This window comes from Plectropomus leopardus, chromosome 12 (assembly GCF_026936395.1).
Source record: "Plectropomus leopardus strain MGB_pleo_1.0 chromosome 12, ASM2693639v1, whole genome shotgun sequence".
Lineage (NCBI taxonomy): Eukaryota > Metazoa > Chordata > Actinopteri > Perciformes > Serranidae > Plectropomus > Plectropomus leopardus.
In genome coordinates, this window is record NC_142187.1 from 12,791,774 (window position 1) to 12,814,925 (window position 23,152).

Sequence of the window (23,152 nt, forward strand, 5' to 3'; positions counted from 1 at the left end):
TACCAATTTCTTGCAATTTGTGAAACATTTCTTACCAAGATGCTGATTGCCTTCTCTCCCGTGTTTTTGAAAGAAATCGCACCAATCTGCTTGGGTTTCAAAGATTTATTTACTCGTGAAAGGCATCTGAAAGCAGCACAAGAAAAGAAATGTCTCCGGGTTTCAAAGGGTTAATGTGAAAGTGGACTCGAGCGTCAGTGACGTCTTTATAGCCTAAGGACAGTCGAAAGCCCGAGTTTCCGAGCAGCACTTGAATGCAGCATGAGGCTGATGTTTAGCTCCCAGGTGAAACAGTCACACCCTCTCCTGGATAACAACACACAGGTAAAAGACAAAAATCTGGCTCCACCGGTTTCAGCAGTGTCTGCTTAATGAAAACACTCACACAAGTCACAGAGATCTGTGGGAAGTCTTTGAGCTCTAGTCTGGCTCTTTTTACTTTTTTTTTTTTTTTAAAATAATTATTTCCACCGAGGAGGGAGGATCTTAACTTCCCAGCTTTAGTGAGTGAAAACAGCGCCCGGTATCAACACGGGAGAGACGGAAACTAACGCTGCGGACTGAAACATTTCGACAAATTAATACCGATATCGATTATCCAGCGGAATAACCAAACATTAGCTGTGAGCGAGGGCAGACGAGGCGTCGCTGTCATGGTGAGTTAAAACGGACTTTTTTTTTTTAAGTAAAACTGCCCACGTTTGTGTTTCTTTCGCTTATCCTCGAGACAAACTCATTGACGTTAGCTGTTTAAAATGTCGATGAATTTACGTTAAAACGACTGTTGTTAATGTAACGTGACGTCTGTGTGACAGGATCGATACGATAACCTGGATTTGGATTTGGAGTGTGAAGGAGGAGGTGTAGCTGTAAGTAACGTTAGATATCGCTTCTATTTTTTACTTTAATGCAAATAGTGAGTTTTTTCTGAGATGAAGTTAGTAGTTTTGTCTTTGCTAAAACGTTGGTAATGTTGGTAAATCTCCATGTTTGTTATTTGAGTCAACCGACTTCACCCACGTGACCTCAATCAGTGTGTGGACAGCTAATGTGAAATGTAAGATAACTAAGCAGAGTTATTTGAGTACTGAACTTAGTCATCATTTTGTTACTTTACTTTACTTGACCATTTCCATTTTTAACCTTAATCTACTTCATTTTGGCAGCAAATATGGCACTTTAAATCAGTCAAACCTGAGCAAACTGACCAGATTTCTTTCAAAAACATGAGGCAGTTTAAAGAAGAAATGGCCCAGAAATGAGCGAGAAATAAGAAAAAGATACTACAAAATTACTTGAAAATTTGCACAACAACAAACAGATAATATTAAAAAAAAGAAAAAAATGGGAAATGAAAAGCAACAACAACAAAGAAACAGCACAGAAACAGGGGAATTACATAAAAGAAGAAATATAGCTCTCTGGAAACTTTTCGCTAGCTTAAAAACAAATTTCAATAATTTCTTGCAATTTTCTGGACATTTCTTACCAAGTTGCTCATTGCCTTTTTCCCCATGTTTTGAATATCAAACTAATGTGCTCAATGTTCAACTACAGTTATGTAGGGACTGTTCTTTATTTATTAGAGGAGGGAGGTGGCCTTGCGCTTTTTTAAAAAAAAAATTTAATCTTGACCCTCCCCAAAGCTACAAGTATTTTTCCTTGAGCCTTCTTGATGGACGTGGGGAAAAGCATGGCCCTCCCTCCACCACAAACAGCCTAACCATGACTGCATGACTATGGTGTTATGAACACCCTGTTGTGTTACGCAGGCGCACAGCCTGCTAATACTGCAGGGTTTATTCTAATTAAATTCAATGGAGCTTCATTAGCAATGAAAATCTTGTGTCTACATTGCCAAAGCAGCTGTGAAATAAAATCAGAAAATATATGTGCAATAAGTAAAGATCCACCAGCTTTGCTTTATATGGCTACATGTCACTGCTAAATGGGTACATCTTCAACACAACTACCAAATGAAAGAAAACATATCACAGAGCCACATGGTACCACACTGTTCCACACCATTGCACACAGTTTGGAAGAAACAAATTGTTATATCCGGAAACTGAATCAAAACGTTGTGCACAGTTTTGTGATTGAACGTGCTTTATATTTTTTGCCATAGCTGAAAAAAGGCTTGGTTTTCACTGTTGTCATGCATGCAGGAGCGCAGAACATTTTTTTAAAAACTTCATTTATTATTTTAATTATTTTTTTTATTTAATCTTTATTGAGTATTTCCAACAGCAGGGCAGTGCATGAGAGATTGAGTCAAACTATAGTGCCCATGTTAAGTGTAGTACATGTCATGATTATACTCCTACGAAAGATTTATTGTTGGATTTTATAACAAATTAGTTGCTATATTTGCTTTTTCAAGTTTAATTTTCTCTTTTATTTTTACTCTTCATTCAGCAAAAAGCAGCGTTATTTGGTGGGATGTTTAAAAGATCCACCAAGTCTGCAGAACCACTTCTCCCAGCACAGGTGATGTTGTTGTATGAACTTATTGAATGTTAATGACTGATGTTTAATATTTAATACTAATGTTTGTGGGCTTGTATGAGATACTTTTTCATAGTCAATTTGTTACCCACAGTAGATGGCGGTTGTCACGCCCCCAGTTTAGAGAAGGAGGCTTGAGATCAGCAAGGAAGCTATGTACTGGTGTGGACGGGTCAGCAGCAAAAAGTATTGTAACCACCTCAAAAAAACATTGTACTGGGATTATTTTCACCCCTTTACTGTAACATCACACAGAGATTTCCACTGAGGAACTGAAGCTGTCATATCGCTTTCTTTAGAGCCAGACTCCATTGATGAAATCAGTGATTTTACATCGCTGAACGAAGGAGCTACTGGTCTACAGCTGCCTCAATCAGTTATACTTTTTGTGTTGTTGTATGACTTTGGTGTTTAATGTGGTTAGTTTGGATTCACCAAAGTCACACAATGACACAAACTAACTGACTGATCAAAGCAGCAATAGAACAGCAACACTCCTGTGTTCATCAGAATAAAATAGCTGTTTTTGTCAATGGAGTCTGGTGATCTTGATGGGGAAGTGAAGCAATTTACGGCTCCCTCATTTGAACGGACTGTCTGATGGAAATGTGAAACTACTCGTAGTTTAGCGTACACTTAAACTTTTTTTCCCCATCCACATCAGCACATTGCTTAGCTTTTTGTTGCGCCAAGCTGGGAGCGTACTGAGAGATATTTACTGTAGTACACTGCCTATGGATAAGTACCCCTACAACCCCACTTAAAAAAAATAAATAAAACTACACCTTTAACTAAACTAAACTATACCTTTAAGAGGCATGCTCATATTGTAAAAGTGTGCAGCAACATCTGCTATTTCATGACATAGGCCCGTTTAATTTAGATACGAACCTTAGAATATAACCGACTGTAGTGTAATCACGGAGTTACACTTTTTGATGCTGCATCTACTCACAGAGACTATGTTGGCGATGTCTGTGTTGACTTTACAGGACAGTTTATCAGTCAGCAGTGAACTTTCGAAGAGCAACGATAGTCTGACTGACAACAGCAACAAGGTGATGCTCAGGATACATTTGTGTATCATCACTTACTTATGTAAAATGAAGAAACATACGTTCTCAATAAGTGACAGTGATTTTTTTAGCATATAGAATGACCTTATCTTGTTTTTTTGCATTTTAGGAGAAAGGAGGTGTGTTTAAAGGAATGTTTAAGAAGACGACCAAAGCTGCCAAAGAAGACCAGCCACAGGTGTGTAACAGCCTTCTTGAACTTACTGTGAACTGTGTTACTGTTTTGAACTAGAACTGAAATAATACGTTGATTTATCAATTAACTGCTAAACAAAAGATTACTTTACAATCAATTTTTAATCACTTGGTAAATTAAAAAAATGTTTGCTGCCAGCTTCTTGAGGAAGTATGTCAATGTTGTAAAGACAGCCTTCTCGTAAAACTGGGCTGTCCAAGCAACAGAAAAACACGAATACTTTTCAAATTGGTGCTATATGACCAGAGAAAACAGAGAAAAGGGCTGTGACATATGCTTTTGCTCAAAAGGTAGAAATCCAACAATTAATAGTATGCACGGCACAGCACCGGACCAACAAACGCTTTCGCTGGTGGGTCTTTTAATGTGAGCTTGTCTGCTTTGACACAAGAAACAGTATGACGGCCGGCTGGTAACAAACAATGTGGAATTATATTTAAATAGTACAATCAATGATGTCTCTGAAAACATTTAAGGTGAGAAAAATGCAAGGCAGAAACAAAATCTTGGTTCATATTTGTTTTGGCCTGTTTGACAGATGATTTATAGATATCACCTTTGACTCCTGGAATGTCTGGGCATTTTTCATTGTTTTCTGACATTGTAAAGACTAAATTTATTTATTTATTGAAAGATTAATCAACAGATAAATAATAACAATAAATTAATTGTTGTTTAACATTGTTCTCAGCAAGTACCACATGTGCAGCCAGTGGTCCTTTAAGCTCATAGAAAAATCTAAATCTATCTCAGGTTTACGTAATTTTTGAACAAATTTTGAATTGAAAATTGTGTATCAATTCATTTGCATGTTTTATTTTTGGCATGCTTTCTTACATTATATTTCTGGTTTTAAATTAGTTTTGTAATTCCCTAGAACTCTATTGTAATCACTCTAAAAATCTGTCCCTAAGTGTGTTGCCCTGTCAACAAAAATGAGTGAAACTTTTTTTAATCTTCTCTAGGGTTCCCTCTCAGTAGCAAATCCTGAACTGTCCGTCAGTAGTGACAGTTTAACAGAAAACAAGTCATCAAAGGTGAGTTTTTTGTGTTCTGTCATATTTTTCCCACACAGAAGATTCTTCATCGAAGATTCATCTTTGAAACTAAACCTTTCCCTGCACTTTTCCCTTCAGGAAAAATCAGGCGTGTTTGGAGGGATTCTGAAGCGACCTCCTAAACCAGGACATGCCCGGAGGCCTTCACTGGTGAAACACAATCTCCTATTACATATCCTGCACACAGTGATATGTCAGCTAAAAAAGACAACTATCTTTTTAATGCCTGACATGTGAAATGCCGTGTTGTGTTGTTTCAGAAAGGGGCTGACAGATGATCTTGTGTGTTTCAGGATTTTTTGGACGTGGAGTTTACAACCAGCAATGACAGTCTGTCTGAGAACCCAACAGCTAAAGTGAGTATTATCAGCCAAATCAGTTTTAAAAATGTAAAAACCTTTAAAAACACAAACAACCGGAGACAAATATATGGATATTACAGTCTTTTATTAATAAAACCAAGTGTATATTAATGAGAGACCACACCTTGAACAAAATGTTGGACACATATATGCCAGAATAAGACTCATGATTAATGTGAAACAGTACCATAAAAATACAATAAAAAATACCTTAAAAATATTAAAGTAAAAGGGGGGTAATTTAAAAACAGTATGTGGGCCACGATTGGCCCCTGGCCCAGACTTTGGACACCTTAAATTAATCCATAATAAGAATATTGCCACATTAGATTTTACTCTGAGAGAACATCCAGTTCTTCCTCAGTGTTAACTAGTAATAGATGTTGGTGATGTGATTTAACCTACAGTAGGTGTGTAGACCTCGACTCATTGGCTGGTGAGTTAGAGCGTGTTTTGTTTGCGTGTGTGTGTTTGGAAGCTGAACCTGCATGCATCAGCAATTTGAAAGAAGGGGCCAGTGTGTGAAATCCCTGTCTGTTCATCTGACTGCTGCATCAGCTCAAAATACAAAACAGTTGGGTTTATTTTATTGCATTTCGAGTAACATATATAATTAACCATTATGTGATTTTTTCTTCTCCAGGAGACAGGAGGGATGTTCAGTGGGATGTTTAAAAAACCCTCAAAAGCTTTTGGAGTGAGGACGCAATCTCAGGTGAGGGTTTAGCATCTCACTTTCCTTTACCTGTGTTACATGATCGGGAGGTGATAAGAATAATTACGAGATGTTTGTTTGTTTCTTTTAGGAGGATTTGTCTGCACCCAGCGAGCTATCAGGGAGCAAAGACAATCTGTCTGTGAATAGCAACACTAAGGTGAGGTTTGTGAAAGCCAGAAATAACAAAGTTGCTCTTCATCCACTGATGCTGCTGCTCATGTTAACCCACTCCTTGGGCTCCTTCTAAACTGTCTTAGTACAACTCTGTCCTGCTTATATTCACTCCATCGCCCATTCACTGCATCTAAAGTTTTGTACAACTGATTTAAGCATGTGTTTCCTGTTTTGGTACAATTTCCAGATGTCCCTCATGGTCTTTGTTCAGCTTTGGCCTGTGAATTTGCACAATCAAACCAGTAGAGACACTGATGCACCGTGTTTCGAAGTAGAAAAGTCACTATACTTTTATATGTTTTTGTTAAGCAATTCAGAAATGTGACATCAGATCCTCTTTGGGAGCTAAGTGTTTAATTAAGCTGTGGAATAATGTGACTCGCTGTTTGTTTAGAGCTCAACTAAGTGAATGGAGAGTTTACAAAATGTGTCTGTTTGTGTATATGAGTTTGGACGTGTGAGGCGAACTGGCATGCATCAGCTTTTAGAGGAGAGTGTAGGCTGCTGTTTGAAGTCTGTGCCTATCCATCTGACATCTGTAGCCAACACCTCCATTATAGGCACATTTTTGCAAACCATTGTTATGTGACTTTTTTCTTCAGGAGACAGGAGGTGTGTTCAGTGGGATGTTTAAAAAATCCCCAAAGCCTTCTGGAGCAAAGACACAATCTCAGGTGAGAGTGGAGCATCTCACATTTACCTGCTTTACATTGTATTGCACAATACTAATTAGGGGTTGCTTGTTTTTTTTCCTTCAGGAGGATTTATCTGCAGCCAGCGAGCTCTCAGGCAGCAAGGACAGTCTTTCTGTGAATAGCAACACCAAGGTGAGGTTTGTGAAGGACACTAACCTTTATAAACAAAGATTTTGGGGAATGCATGTTTCTGTTTTGGTCACTTCTGTTTTGCAGGCTGCTGTGTAAAGTCCATCCTATCTATCTGAGATCAGAGGCATACATCGCTAAATTCCTCTATTGTGGGCAAAATTTTGGGAAATGCATGTTTCTGTTTTGAGCACTGATGTTGTGCAGGCTGCTGTGTGAAGTCCGTGCCTATCCATCTGAGATCAGAGGAATACATTGCTGAATTCTTCCATTGTGAGCAAAATTTAAATCATTTCACGTGACTTTTTTTTTCTCCAGGAGACAGGAGGGGTGTTCAGTGGGATGTTTAAAAAATCCCCAAAGCCTTCTGGAGCAAAGACACAATCTCAGGTGAGAGTGGAGCATCTCACTGTTACCTGTTTTACATTATTATTGGACAATAGTAAGTTTGGGATTTTTTTTTTCTTTTTAGGATGATTTATCCGCAGACAGCGAGCTCTCAGGCAGCAAAGACAATCTTTCTGTGAATAGCAACACTAAGGTGGGGTTTGTGAAAGACACTCACCTCTATAAACAAAGATTTTGGGGAATGCATGTCTCTGTTTTGGTCACTTCTGTTTTGCAGGCTGCTGTGTAAAGTCCATCCTAACTACTGTATCTGAGATCAGAGGCATACATCGCTAAATTCCTCTATTGTGAGCAAAATGTAAACCATTTCACGTGACTTTTTTTCTATCCAGGAGACAGGAGGGGTGTTCAGTGGGATGTTTAAAAAATCCCCAAAGCCTCTTGAAGTGAGGACAAAATCACAGGTGAGAGTTAAGCATCTCACTTGTCTCACTTTTACCCGTGTTACATTATTAGGGGATGATGATAACAATTAGGTGATGTGTTTTCGCCTTCAGGAGGATTTGTCTGCCGCCAGCGAGCTCTCAGGCAGCAAAGACAATCTTTCTGTGAATAGCAACACAAAGGTGAGGTTTGTGATTGCAGAGGAAAACTGAAGTAATCCTCTAAGATGGGCAAAATTTTGCAAACCTTTCTTGTCTCTCACCAGGAGACAGGAGGGATGTTCAGTGGGATATTCAAAAAGCCAAAGCCTCTTGGAGCAAGGACAAAATCTCAGGTGAGAGTTATGGAGTGTTGCTTCAGTTTATTCATCTTACCATTAAACCATGTAACCATACATTATTAGGACAGAATTAATATCTGTTGCTCAACACTTGTCTTTCACATTCAGGATGATTTGTCTGCAGCCAGCGAGCTCTCAGGCAGCAATGACAATCTGTCTGAAAACACTAAGGTGAGGTTTGGTCAAGCCAGCCGCCCTTGACCTTCAAGTGACACAATACTGCAAGATCAATCATAACACTGCATGCAGTAAACATGAACTGTTGTAATATTATTTTCTCAGGACAAAGGAGGAATCTTTAGTGGTGTGTTCAAGAAAAAAATCGCCAAATCTCAGTCTCAGGTAAGACGATCAAGATTGTCAATGGCAAATTTTCAGTCCAAGAAGTAAAGTGTCGTGTTTGAGAAATGTCTTTGTAATGTGACACGGAACCAGAGGGAACTGGTTTTCATTAAATTTCACATCCATCTGTTTATTAGATTTTCAAGGGATGTTTTCAGGGGAATTTTGCTCCGTGGTTTATCTAAAAGCCACTAAGTATAGAATTTGAAAATTCCAGAAAAAGTAAAAACCACTGAATAGTTCGCTCACATACTTACATCAACTTTCAGTTATCTTTGGGGCAAAATGATCACTTTTATTTGTAATTACTGCAAACACTTTACAGACATTTCATCAGCTGATGTGCAGTATTCCTCTTAAAAGTGGTATGCAACAATATTGATCGATACAGATCTTATATTTCCGCTAAAAGAGGAACAATCAACTGCATAAAGCTTTTTTGAGAGTATTTTTCTGTCTTGGTTGTTACATTCTGATTGTGTGCTGTGTTCTTCTCTTTAGGATGATTTGTCATTGGATGGTGAACTCTCTGCCAGCAGTGAAAATCTCGTTGAAAAGTCTTCAAAGGTGAGGGATAGACCTGCACTCTATCAGTACTAACAGAATATAGATAATATCAGTTTGTAACTTGAACTGCTTAAATTGTCTGTCAGGGTGGGGCACCAGCAAAGACCCGCAGGAATCCTTTCACCTCCCAATCTCAGGTCATTTAATCTCACACTTAATTCTGCATCAGATACCCTACCAGCCAGTGCCTTACACTGTGGGCCATGTTTTGAGATGAATGACATGCTTGTAATCTGTATTTTAACAGGATAAAGAAAAGACTGAACACTCAGGAGACTCAAATGAGAATACCTCGACTACAGAGAAGCCCAAAGCAAAGCAGGTGGGTTGTTATGGTGTAGTCTCTCTTACTTGTAAAGAGTTTGGACTGTACCGAAACATCATGGTGTGAATATCAGCTTTGTTATATAAGTAACTGGCTCAAAGACATTTGTTGTCTAAATGTTTAGGAACAAGATCTACTGTGAGATTAGGCTAAAGATTATGGCTCTAGTCTGTTTTTATGCCTTTGCGCCGGTGATAGATCTCTTGAGATATCTTGTGAACATAATATCTCAAAACATTTTTTTTTTTTTTCAAATTTGGCAAAGTGTCTACTTCATCTCAAAAATGGACTTATTAGAATTCTGTGGTCGTAGGTCAAAGGTCAAGGTCACTGTAACCTTGTGTGTCCCATTCTTGCAAATGCGAACACCTCGAGCGAATGTTCTCAGATTTGGCACAAATGTCTTCTTGGACTCAAGGATGGACTCATTTGAATTTGGTGTTTAAAGGTCAAAGGCCAAGGTCATTGTGACCTCACAAAACATGTTTTTGGCCATAAGAAGTTATACACTATTATCACAAAATTTTGCAGAAAAGTCAATTAGAATAAAATTATGTAGTTATGACATGTTATATCCAAAAGGTCAAAGGCCAACTCCACTGTGTCATCATGATGTTTTGCAAAAACACTTTTCAGGCCATTGTGAAACATCAAACTCAGGTCACTGGTCAGATACTGAATGGGTGACACTAATCTTAGGTGTAACTAAACTAAAAACCAACTAAAAACTAAAAACTGTGCTGATTGTAGAGATCTGTGTGAAACAAGCAGATTTTCACAAAAAAAATGGGTGTAAACTGTAATTGCAACTTGATTGGTGTGCATAGGCATACAGCCTTGAGGTTATTCTAATTTTGGGGTGTATTTGTCTTATTTTAGAATGGTTTTAGTGCGATGATGAAGAGCACATTTTACACTGACAAGCAGGTAAGACACTGTGCTCTTTATTTACTGCATGTCATCAGTTCTTCTTTGCGTTAAAGCCCAAAAATATATATCTTTTGATGTATTTAGTAATCCACAGGCGTGTAAAGCCGATTGCACTACTACTAATACTACTGTTGTTTGTATTTTGCGCTAAACATTAGCTCTGTTTGCAGGAGAAGAACTCTGGCTCTGACTCTGAGGAGATATTGGACAGCGGAGAGACCCAGCCCAGCAACAAACAGGTTTGTGTGGTTTTTGAAATCTTTTTTTTTTTGTTGTTTTTGTCAATAATTTAATATCTGTACGTGGTCCATTGGTCCATTTTATGTTTCAGAACAAATTTTCTGAGGCGATGGAAAAACTGAACCCATTTCGATCTGCAAACAAAGTAAGGAAGGGTTAGATTGTAATCTTTTGAAAGTGCTCAAGAAGTTTCTTTTGAGAAACAGATGTATTAAAAGGGGATTGTTCCTCCTCATTTCTGTGGATTATGCAAAAATGATGATTTCTATCTTTTCTCAGCAGCATGAAAAACATTCAAGCTCAGATGACGAGGATCCACCTGCGAGCAGCGAGAAGTCATCAGGCAACAAACAGGTGCTTTTACATATACTTGTTCCCGTTAACTTATCCATTTGGCGGAACTGTTTTGACATTTAACTGGTCATTATTATTCAGTAGACACTTGCCTCGTTGAGGGGTAGAAAAACATCTACATGTTTAACGAGAGGCATTGTGAAGCCTTCAATTCTGCTTAGGTAGGAAAGAGGAAAGTCAAGAGACAAAGGTTTAAGTTTTTGAGAGGCATTTTACCCACAGGCTCTATCTGCAGTCCACCTTAACTTGACTTGCCTGGTCTTGTTGAGAATGTCAGACCTTTTAGTAACTGGCAGAGGGAAGAGCTTTAAATATCTGTTATCAGCTTGTCTTGCAGACTTGTTGTGCACAGACCAGGCAAAGTTGTTTCTGTGTGGCTTGAACCAGCCCCAACAACAACCTCTGAGTCACCAGGTGACCTCAAGCTAGGCAAAAGTGTTTGTGCTTGTAAAACTAATTTTCATTAGGTAATTAACATGGACATCTGAGTGGTTTCTTACAGTGTGATGGCATATTATAGTGCATGCACGGTTGCTATCCTGAACATGGCTTGTCAGTTGTCATAGCATAACTGATTTAAAACAGGAGGCTAAGTCAGCTGCTAGCCTCTGATCATCTGTCCATCCCCTTGGTTTTAATTGAGTCAGCTAATAATGCTAACAGGCCATTTTATTAAAACTACATGACCATTTAACTCTGGATGACAGCTGCAACGATACTGGATTTTTGAGGCTGATGCTGAAAACTTGTATTTTTGAGTTTGAAAAATTCGATTAGAATACAAAGGCTGATATCATTTTTCTCACTGTGTAATATTTCTAAACAACCTCTGACTGAGTTTGGCATTCCTGCTCTGCTGTTACTTGTTATGTATTGGTTGACATATGCACCAGTACTGAAATACTGTAAGCTCATATTGGTCAGTATCATCCTTGCTTATTTACCCATCTAACTTTGAACCCAATGTGGCCGACAAAGCAGATCGAAATCTAAAATGTTGAGATATTCCCTTTATAATCTTTTGATGATGTGTCCGTCCCTCTCAGAGCTCTATGGCCGGAGCCATGTCTAAACTGAATTTTTTCCACTCTTCAACTAAAGTAACTATGCTGTTGATCGTTGTTTGGTCATGGTGGAGGTGTGGAGGGAGATCATCATGATCATGATGTTTTAGGTGGCAGAGAGTCAGTGTAATGGTGACTATGATAATGGTGATGGTGGTGACGGTTGTTGGGATTTTTGGTCGATTTTTGCAAGTAGTATTGATGTGCTGCAAACTTAAAGCACCATACCAGTGACTTTACAAGTTATACTCTATTTACTGTAGACTACTTTTACTTTACACCATTTTTCAAACAATGCTGATTTGATTTAGATTGTGGGTGTGTTTTTTTGCACCACTCTATGTAACCATTGCTTTGCATTTATTTCTTGTACTTGATTAAAAATCCAAAATATTTTGCAATTTTGGCAAAAAAATAATACAGACTGTGATGAGTAACAAACTGCACAACTCAAACAAGTTCAAGAGTCGTTTGACTTTCATGCCTTACAGAAATGAGTGGAAAGCGGTGGCTGTATGGAAAAGTAGGAAAAATACATCTGAAAATCTAAAACGGCCTATTTAATAAGTTCTGGTCAACAAAAATGTAAAGTATAGAGTACATGATTTGCAGTTCATGAGTCAAACTTAAAAAAAACTCTGGTATGGTCCTTTAATCATTGCACATATAACCAGATGTTGATATTGATGCAGTTTAACAACAAACATTTTATGCATGTTCAGAAAGACGCCGTAGATGCGGAAAAGCTCAAGGACAATGAGAAACAAGTGGAAGAAAAGCCAAAACCGGTCAGTTTCTTTTTCGCTTCTGTTGTGATTCATTACTGACTACACACACACACACACACACACACACACACACACACACCACACAGCTTATCAACTTCTCTTTTTTCTTTTTTTTTCTTTCACTCTTGCGGACCTCTACCACATCCTCCTCATCCCCTGACCTCCCTTTAAATACTGTCTTCTCTTAATCAAACCTCCCTGTCCTCCCGCTCCACCACACTTTGTGACTGTGTGTGTCCTTCTCAGGTGAAGAGCCACATGACTCAGCAAGAGAGGAAGGAAAGAGGTGAAACTCCAACTGTCCCACCCAGACCTACTAAAGAGGTTTGCAAGCAATTGAACACCATTCTGAGACTATTCTCTGCTATACTACTATACTACGCAGTTTATGTCAATTTGGAGCTGATATGTATCAGTGTGTATCAGTGCTGATTTATTTGCGAACTGCTCTGGTTTAATTTTAGGAGCAGGGCAAAACAGTGAGACAAAAGCAGAGGAGCAGCCATCAGGTACTGGTATTTACACACAGTCACAACAATTAGTTAACAACAACAACTAGTTGTCCAACATGCAACTTATACATGTGATGAGGATCTATAATATCTTTATTATATCGGTATAATGAAAACTAGATAGTCCTTTTTGGATGTCATTGTTTGAAAATTGTATATTTGTTTTCTCTTCCTGATTTTAAAGGCTTCATTACAGTAAAGTCTTACCAGACTCTTCTAACTGCAACAATAATCAATTTTACAATTTTGTCACAATAATAATATTTAGGTATTTGGTCAAAATATCATAATATATTTGATTTTTTTTTTTCCATATCATCCCCCCCTATGAGGAAACTTACACTTCTGGAGCATGTACACTTAAAATGAATTTTGTCAGTTAAATAGTTTTGAAATTAAAAAATATTAGCATATTCACAGATTTTTAGGGGGAGTAGGAATATATGTCATTTTAAGAATTTTTAACAAGGCACTTGATTTTCTACTTGAAAACCACACATCACACATTATTAATATTATTGTTAGTAGTAGTAGTAGTGATGATGTTGTTGTTGTCTAAAAAATATCTCTTTAAAATTTAAAAGGAATTTCAAGTTATCTTAAAAAATACATTTGTGAGAAACCCAGAAAAGTTGTCAAATAGCAAGATTAAATATTGGCCTAAAACAGTTGCTGTTAACCGCTTAAATTCAATAATATCACCATTTGCTTTCACAAGACTTCATCATTCAAACTCAGTCACAGAAAAACAAAGTGACCTAAAAAAGTGACTACAAAGTTTCCATTTAGCACATTCAATTTTCATTTTCAGCTTTTCATTACCAAGAAAACAAGCATGTTATTAAAGCTACCGAGCCGCCTGCTGTTCATTTATATGTCAAATCTCTTCTTTGTTTTTACCAAAATCAAAATAAACCTTAATGTAATCCCCTACAGAGCCAATCGGACAATGAAGGCCCCAAAGAAGGAGACGAGGGAAGCCCTCAAGAAACCAAAACTGTAAGTTTATTTCCTTGTTACTGTCGCTCAGACTGTACTGATCTTAGTGTAATTAATAGTGTTAAGTTAAAAAAAGATTTGTACACCCAGTAACTTACATAAAGACCGACTGATTGACCTTTGGCATGTATGAGTCTGAGAATTATGTGTGGAAGAAACCCTCCTTTGTTTCAACATGCAAATGAAAACAAACAAAGATTATTTGTTGCAGGTATGCTACCAGGATCTAAATGTTCTAGTTCCTGCTTCCTTCTTATCAGTTTTTGCTATGCACATGACACGTGTCCCCTCCAGCCTATTATCAGTGTGAGGTTTATAGAAAAAAAATCACATGTTTATTTTTAGTCACAAGGCACTCAGTTTTTCCACTTTACTTTTCCCTTTAGTAGCTTATAGTTGTAAAAAGGATCTTATTCTGTACTCTGATGTTACATATTCTTCATCATATCGTTTTATCTCCTCATGGAAGCTCTATGATGTTTCAAACCCAAGACTCGAGTAGATGGTAGTGAGATGAGACTGCAACTATTTTTGATATACTGTAAACAAAAATATAGTTCCTTGTGTATTTGAAGGGAAGAAATGGACATTTGCAGAGTGAGTTAGATCTTTTTTACACGAAAGCGCACATGAAGAGACAGAGGCAGCTCAATCATTCAAATTCAGGTCACCAACAGCTGGAATGAAATGAAGTTCTTCCAGTTATTGCTTCACATGTCATCTGTTTACACATTGTCATTTTCATTACATTGTCACTCTGACATTTTACTTTTTTCCCTTTTTTTGTTTGTTTTACAGACCAAGGTGAAAAAACCCAAACACCCTAATCCGTTCATGCCACGTACTGGACCCAAGGTACTTTCTTTATTTTGCAATTCATGTAGAGTCAGCACAGTCATGATGAGATTTTAGCTTCTTTGCACCTACTTCAGTTGCTTGTATACGTGTATACCATACATATATATTTATTAATCCTCAAATTTATTTGGCAAAGGCCACACGATATTAGAAATTTCAATTAAAATAAAAAAATGTTTTGTTTTGTTTTTTTTTTTCATTTTTAAGAAAGAGGGTTTATATGCAGTCTTGTGTTCCTTAGCTTCAAGCTCCGTCTGATGATGAAGGGCTGAAAGAAGAAGACGATGATTCTTCATCCAAAGAGGAACAGAAAGATGAGGAGGGCACGGACAAAAAGAAGGTATTTTAACAACTAAATGCTTATTGAATTATTGAACTGTTTGATTTTTACAATCATAGTCAATAGGAACAAATGTTCACTTCAATGCAATCACTGCTAAAGGAAAATTTTAATATCTTCTTTTGAATAATGCTGCAATTCTCCTTTTTTATATATTTTTTAGACCAAAGTCAAGAAACCCAAGAGACACAATCCTTTCATGCCAAGGGTCAAGGTAACATTCAAATAACTGACGTGTTCAAACTTGTTTCCTCCCTTGTTGACAACGCTGCCAAAATGTCTGTAACACCTAATTACATTACTTCCAAAGATAATGCTGGTGTAACTGCACTTTACACTCAATGACACCATCATTGAGGAAAACACTAGAGTCACATTCTGCACATTCTTACATCCTAAAAAATAATCAGATGCTTTTAGTGATCGGTATAACAATGACAAAGAGTTTCTGCATGTCACTTAAGTGGAGACACTTTGAGTAGACTGATCCAGGCCTACGTCATACTGTACACCACATCCACCCATTTCAGGCATTTAGTCATGGCTGCTCTGTGCTAATTAAGATAAGCAATAGTTCACTAAATGCTGATTTTATGACCTATTAGGGAAAAAAAACAACTTGATATCAAAGGGTGTTAACTGACAAAGACAAAATGAAGCTGTAAGGAACACTGACCTAAAATGACCTTTGTCAGAATGACACAAAGCCATCACTTTAACAGATGGATGAAAACAACTATTTTACAAATTCCATGACTTAAAGCGGGCTATAGACTGCAGATATTGGCTTCTGGTCACTAGTGGCACTACTATCATGCTACATATCACAGAGATAGAATCTGCACAGATTTGACTTGGAATTAAATTTCTCAGGTCCAGAACAGTTCTGAAGATAGAAATATCAAACTATTTAAATATTGAAGGGTGTGGTTTATCCTTGACAAAGATTGTAAAAAAAAAAAAAGGAAATGCTATTAAACTTGAAGGTAAGTGACAGGTGCATAAGGTAACTTTGTAAGGTTCCACCACAAACAGCTTCAGAGCTCCTTGTTATAAATTATGAAATCATTTTATTAAGTGTCCACCATTCTTTTAAAAGATGCTCCCTCCTTTGCTGTTTTAACGTTGAAGAGGACTGCCAGACAGATTTCGCCAAAATCATCATATTAATCACCAGAAAACTGTGTCATTACCTCAACAAAACAGGCTTCGTTTTCCCGAGATAACGAGATAAGTTAATCTGTTATCACGAGAAAACCAGCTTTGTTTTCCCAAAATAAGGAGAAAAATAAGTCTATCATGAAAAAACGAGCATCATAATCTCGAGATAACGGCATGAATAAGTTGTGATCTTGAGAAAACAACTGGAAATATGTTGTTACCACGAGAAAACTGAGAAAATAAAATGTATAGAAAGACCAAAATGAGCCCAAAAGCAAAATTTTATTTGATATAATATAATAAATGATTTAACTGTCTGTTTGATTGGGTGTGTGTTTGTGTTCGTTGGTTTCAGGGCAGAGTTATGCAGAAGAGAGCACAGGACGGAGCTGCGGGCAACACAGCAGAGGTAGAAAAAATAAACTGTATGAGATCATTTGTATTTGATGTTTCCTTTGCGTCTTTCTTTGCTCTTGAGCTTGACATTTAAAGTGACTTATATCCCTTACCATCCTGTCTGTGTCAGTATATTTGTCCACCAGACTAACGAGTCGCAGTCTTACTCACTGTGGTTAGGGATTACAAAAGCTCTGTTTCAGTCACCTGACTCTTCCCTTAAAACAACCTCTTTCTTAAGTCTGTCTCCAGGGGGTCTGACTGCTCCCAACGGAGACTATTATAGTCGACATCGGTTTTGTTTTGTTTTTTCCCCTCCACTGTCAACATGAAACCCACCTCTGCACTACTTACACTTTGTTTGTGCATGTTCTTTGCCTGGAACATGAGATGAGGTTAAAATGTGCCCAAACTTGTTTCTCTGCTCTGCTTCCTTTTTCAGTGTGCCCAAGATTTCGGCCTACTTTACTTCTGCAAAAATAGCACATTCAGAATTGCTTTTACTATTACTTCTGCCCCTTCGTCTGAGAAGATACAACAAAACAACAATGTATATATATATAATTGTTATCCTTATATATATATATATATATATATATATATATATATATATATATATATATATATATATATATATATATATATATATATATATATATAAAGGATAAAAATAAATAGATACATTCTTTCAACTTTGATAAATCATGAGAAAATAAAGCACTGGAGGTCTCATATTGGATCAAAATTTACATACAGAATCAATAGGGGACTTGGTCACTTTAATATGTTTCTAATGCTTAGTCACTCAAAGTCCAGTCTAATGTTTAAGACTTACAATGATGTAATAATTGTAGGAAATATTACATCTGTTTCAGAATGAAGGAGGAAACAGATCTTTGTTTGACCAGCTGGATGACTTTCGTACTGACCCATCACAGCCTGAGGACGAACGGGTTGGTTTCTGAAGCAAATATGTTCCTACATTAACATTTCAATATAAACTGATGCTTCATCATTAAACCTTTGCAATCACAGCTATAAACATGCAGACCCATACAAATGTAACTGTGTCTTTCAGGATGTGGATCTTATGGAGTGGTGGAACACAGTCGAGTGTAAGTCACAAAAAAAGTCTTTTTCACTATAATTCACTTAAATTATCAGTTTCTTCTTGTGCCACTTTCACAATTTGACCTTAAGTATGCGGACACCCCTGTTTACATACTTAAGTGTGCTGTTTGTGTCGTAAATTATTTTTAGATGGTATTGGTGCAACTTTGAGGCTACAGTTTGCAGAAGAGCATTTTCTGTTTCAACTTTACAGTGCCTCTGTGCGCAAAGCCAGGTCCATAAAAAATGCTTTATTGCAAGGGTCTTCAACTTTTTTTCAGTCCAGGGACCATTTAGCTGATAGAGAGATGGAGCTGGGAACCCCGTCTACATATATCATATAAAACTGAGTTGCATATTTGAAATTGAGCCTACAGTAGTGTGTTAAAGTGCCATAAATAAACATACCCTTTTATGGTGCATACAATACTATGCTGTGAAAAAGTCATGATTGGCAGATTCACATACTTCCACATCATGTTTGTTTATGAGGTGTGTGGTATTTCAGAGTGTCTTGCTCTAAAAGTTAAAAAAGAGCCATTGTGGGCCATGTCAAGTATGTGTAACTGTTAGCTGACTAGTGTGCCTTGCTGATATGGACAGGTGCTACAAAGACATACACTGTGTTAGCCAGTGTTATGTACTTTAATTGAATGCTTCTGTTTTTTATTTTTTAAGAGATAGGCTGATTCATCTTTGTTAAAAAAAAATATATGTTGGATTCGTGTAACTGTTTATTTTTCAGATATATTTGAATTTTTGGGAAAAAAAAACGTTTTTGAGTCACAATTTTAATTAAAATACCAAACAATAATTTGGTGGCCCATCTGCACTAACTTTGAGGAATCCATAGGAGTCACGGCCCTCCTGGTGATGACCCAGGGTTTAATGGATTAACTGTGCTAAACTTGCATGCACAAAGCACTGACCTTAACCCCATCAAACACCTTTGCGATGAAGTGAAAGTGCGCCTCGTGCCAGGCCTCTCATGTGGCTTAACAGGAACAAATTCCTGCTGAAAGGTTCCAAAATCTTCTGGAAGACCTGAACCAGACGACTGGAGGCTGCTTGCAGCAGATCAGTGCCCATGCCTTTGTAATAATATGTTTTGGTGTGCACTTACTTTCAGCCATGTAATGTATGTAACATTGTGAGGAAGTTTACTATCATACTTTCACATTGCATTTATTCCTCAGCTTGGGAGGACACGCCTCAAGATGATGACATGACAGAAAAAGAAGAGGCCAAGTAAGTGAAGGCTCAAATTAGTGTTAATATGATATTTCGTTGCCTTGTGTTTTTCGTCTCTAAACCCTTTAAAACCTGAGCAAATTGATTTGACTTTTTTTCAAAACATGGGTAGAAAGCAATGTGCAACTTCACAAGACATGGCCCAAAAATTAGCAGGAAATCAGTTTTAAAAGTGATAAAAATTACATGAAGTTAAGCGCAAAAAGAAAGAAAAGTAAAATTTTGAAAAATATATGTATACTTTTTTCCCCCATAAGATAAATTTAAATATATGGTTATTATAATTATACATATAGTTTTCTTGATAATTTTCCCTAGAATCTTTACATGCATCAGTGTCATTTTCATCTTTTACTAATTTCTTGCAATTTGCAGGATATTTCTTGCCAAGTTGCTCATTGCCTTTTTCCTCGTGTTTTTGGGAGAAATCAGACCAATTTACTTAGGTTTCAAGGGTTAAATAGCTTGTGAAAGGCACCCCAACGCAGAACAATAAAACCGATGATTCAGGTTTCAAGGGTTTAAAGGGGCTGTTCAGCATATGTGTTTTATCTTATTTCTGGTGGATTTTGCCATGCAGATAGTTTTCCATACATGCCAAAGTTGTGAGATATCCATAACCATCATGTCTTCCATCACCCTGATATGTTGGAGAAAAGAATTTCATTTGTGCTGCTGAAAACACTGACAAATTACACTTCAAATATAACACAGAAGCACTGTACCAGAAACAGTGCCACCATTACTGACAAGACATGATGTTTGCAGTTTTCATAGGGACAGTTTCTTTAAAATTGCTGACATCAAGTTGTTCAATGTTTTGTGCATTAGCCAAAAGCAAAAATGTTGACAAAAATGTCGAGAGGACTATAGATACATCAAAACTTCAAAACTGTGGCTATCTGAATGGTGACAAACACTAAGTCAGAGATACAGCGATGTGGCTCTTCGTAATCACCCTTTAACTTGCTCCTCTCAGGGCGTTTACTGTGACGGCAGAGAAGGTGCAGAAAGGCATCCGTGTCTTCAACAAACTTTTCTCAGAGCGCGCGGAAAGCCTCTGGCAGCACGTCATCGACCTCAATGGCATCGCAGACGGTCTGGACAAGTTCAGCAAGAACACAAAGATCGCTCAAATCACCGGCGGCTCCACAAGCGCCATTGGGGGTGTAGCCACCATTGCCGGCCTCGCTCTGGCCCCGGTCACCATGGGAACCTCCTTGATTGTGACAGCTGTGGGACTGGGTGTTGCCACGGCGGGAGGACTGACATCAGCAGGCGCCGGCATCTCCAACCAGGTCAACAATTCGATGGACCGCAAGAAGGTGGAGAGGATTGTGCAGGATTATCAGGATAAGATGGTCGACCTCAACAAGTGCCTTAAGTTCATCAAGCAGGGTATCGAGAACCTGAAGAGGTTCGACCTAATCAAGATGAAAAATAAGGCCTACAACCGTGACTTTCCTGTGCTTAATAGTAATTTCTATGAAGACGGCGCCATGGCAGGAAAGGCAATCCTCATCAGTGCTAATGAGATTATGCGTGTGGTGCAGATCGCTAATGTGGCGGGCAGCACAGCAGCCAGAGCGGTCCAGATCGCCAGTATGGCCACAGGTGTTCTCACCGGACTGTTTGTAGGTATGGACATCTACTTTGTAGCCAAAGACTCCAAAGAACTCAAGAAAGGGGCCAAATCAGAGTTTGCAGCCAAAATCAGGGAGGTGGCGACGCAGCTGCACGACGGCCTGGTGGAGCTCAACAGCATCCGAGAAGAGCTGCAGACCACGGCACCAGAAAACAGTTCAGCACAATCCAACACAGCTGCTCCAGACACTGACAAAAAAGAGAAAGAGGACAAATATGACAGTTCGAGTGACGATGAAATCGCCCGCATTAAAAAAGCCATCAAAGAAGAGTATGAGAACCGAGAATATGTCTGAATCAAAAACTCAAAAACTGGAAAAGGCCTTGAACTGTGCTTTAATTCCAAGGTCTCGGAGCATGGTCAGTTTCCTCTGCAAAATGTTTTCAAGTTTTTTGAAAGTACAGGCTCGAATCTCAGGCATACTGCTGCAATATTTGCATCGTTGGTTTTGAGTTGTTGTTTCCTCAATTTCCTCAAAATAGAAAACTACTATCAGGCCTGTTTTGAAAGTCCAAAGAGATAAATCCACGCTTGATGAAAAACGCTACTTTCGAAAACTCCTGGGCTTTTATTTTAGGGACCTGACCTCTTAAATCTGAATAGCATTTACACTGCTGGGAGGAACTGAGGCTTTGCAGTAGATAAAGTATCATAACTGTGTCTTTGGCTGTGGTGCCAGCGTGTGAAACTACCATGTTGTCTTTGAGAAAGGGCGTTTAAAGGTTAACCGAAATCATGTATTCTGATAGTAGATTAATTAAAGACACAAGTGCAAAGTATTTTGTCATTTTTATAAATTAGACTTTAAAGTGTTGCTTAGAGTTTCATCAAAGTGCATGAGATAATATTGAGACACTTTTACTGGCCAGGTGTAGAGATTGTGTATATTCACTGGGAACAAGTGCCTTAATTATTTATAATGCCTTAGAAATGCACTAAGATGCAATGTAGCATTAGTCTGTTTACTCTGTTTTGTTTTTTGTTTTTTTCTTTTTTCCGGTGTCAGGGCTGCAGCGAAACCACCCACCTGTTACCTTCTGCTCGAGGTTTTGGATCTGATGTAGGATATTTTTAAGTTTTACTAGTCTTGATGTTGGTGTCATTTTGAAAAATGTTAATAGGCTTAGTTTTAGGTTATTTTTACAAAAGAGCCAAAAGAATTAAAAAATTATGGTCGGAAAGAAGCAGGATGGTGTTCCAACAGTTGTTCATATAAAAGTTTTCACTAGCTACTAGCCAATAAAAACAAGTAATTCAGGAAACTGGGAAAGTTAAAGGTTCTGTATGTAAAGATATAGTCGAGGTGTCCTGGCAGAGAATAAAGTCATTTGCTCTCAGCCACCCTCATGTTGAGAACCGTGTGCAGACAACATACACTGAATTTCATCAACTGGAGAAATGTGTATATCAATCTGTTGAGTTTAGTCATTAGTTATCATGGTCATGTCAGTTGTATTAGATGTTATAAAGGTTTTCCAGGTGCAAAATAATCTCTTGCTATACCACTGGACGGACACTGGACTGTAAAAACCAGCTATGACCGTACTGATGTGTCCTGAAAAGAATCATTTGCTATTTCTTTTGAGTATGGCATTAATGTTTTAAAGATTTATTTCAAAGTCATGAGGTGTGTACTCTTTGTTTGTTTAATGAACTTAATATTTATTTTTCTGGGTGGAGTTGTCCAATCGATACTGCCTTTTTACGTGCAATATATTGTAGCACTATGTGTAACAAATGAAAAATTGACAAATAAAGGTCAGAGAAATATTTTATGCCAATCTAGTGCTTTTTATGTCTATATGCAAGTGGCCAAACACCTAAATTCCTTGTTCTGACTGCCGTGCTCTTACTGAGTTGGTATTTGCTCCGTTAATGACTCAGATAAATGTGTTTGTCAAAGTTCTCTTCAGCCTTATTTTACTTTGATTCATTTCCATGCTTTTCTGTCACCCTTTACACTTACAGAATGACCTTGTACCAGAACAGTTATGAGACTAGGTTTAGATTTGTGCTGCCACACAGAGCGTTTGATTGATGTTGGCAGAAGTCACATGTGAATTTTGAGAATAGATGCAGTGGAAACCCTGCAAACCGGTGTAAACCTGCACTGTGCTGGTCAGGTTGAATCACACCTGGTTACACCACACCCAGTGGTGACCTCACAATGTACTGACCACACCCTGGAGTGCACTCCTACAATACTGAGCCAGGGCAAGAAG

At 37.9% G+C, this 23,152-nt stretch overlaps 1 protein-coding gene across 5 annotated transcripts; it reads left to right on the forward strand.

Moving 5' to 3' along the window:
- The first annotated feature begins 259 nt into the window (after nt 1–259).
- apol1 (apolipoprotein L1) lies at nt 260–22,705 on the forward strand. Of its 5 annotated transcripts, none has more exons than XM_042498132.2 (39): nt 260–656; nt 816–869; nt 2,419–2,490; nt 3,501–3,566; nt 3,694–3,762; nt 4,746–4,817; nt 4,917–4,988; nt 5,132–5,194; nt 5,844–5,915; nt 6,007–6,075; nt 6,695–6,766; nt 6,851–6,919; nt 7,235–7,306; nt 7,389–7,457; nt 7,657–7,728; nt 7,822–7,890; nt 7,974–8,042; nt 8,157–8,219; nt 8,331–8,390; nt 8,892–8,957; nt 9,044–9,094; nt 9,205–9,279; nt 10,162–10,209; nt 10,383–10,451; nt 10,544–10,597; nt 10,732–10,806; nt 11,853–11,906; nt 12,593–12,658; nt 12,905–12,982; nt 13,123–13,167; nt 14,107–14,169; nt 14,968–15,024; nt 15,269–15,367; nt 15,531–15,581; nt 16,884–16,937; nt 17,800–17,877; nt 18,003–18,039; nt 19,231–19,282; nt 20,265–22,705. In XM_042498132.2, the coding sequence occupies exons 1-39, from the start codon at nt 654–656 to the stop codon at nt 21,223–21,225; spliced, it is 3,360 nt and encodes a 1,119-aa protein (XP_042354066.2). In that variant the 5' UTR covers nt 260–653; the 3' UTR covers nt 21,226–22,705. The 5 variants fall into 5 exon arrangements, with proteins under 5 accessions (XP_042354066.2, XP_042354067.2, XP_042354070.2 ...); XM_042498133.2 differs by having other exon boundaries at nt 10,735–10,806; XM_042498136.2 differs by lacking the exon at nt 11,853–11,906.
- Nucleotides 22,706–23,152: the final 447 nt, after the last annotated feature.

What these genes read in the sequence shown, in the direction of transcription:
- apol1 (XM_042498132.2), top strand. An exon ending in CTGTGAATAGCAACACCAAG is followed by an intron (nt 6,920 to 7,234) that starts GTGAGGTTTGTG and finishes TTTTTTCTCCAG; the next exon opens with GAGACAGGAGGGGTGTTCAG. An exon ending in GCCCTCAAGAAACCAAAACT is followed by an intron (nt 14,170 to 14,967) that starts GTAAGTTTATTT and finishes TTTGTTTTACAG; the next exon opens with ACCAAGGTGAAAAAACCCAA.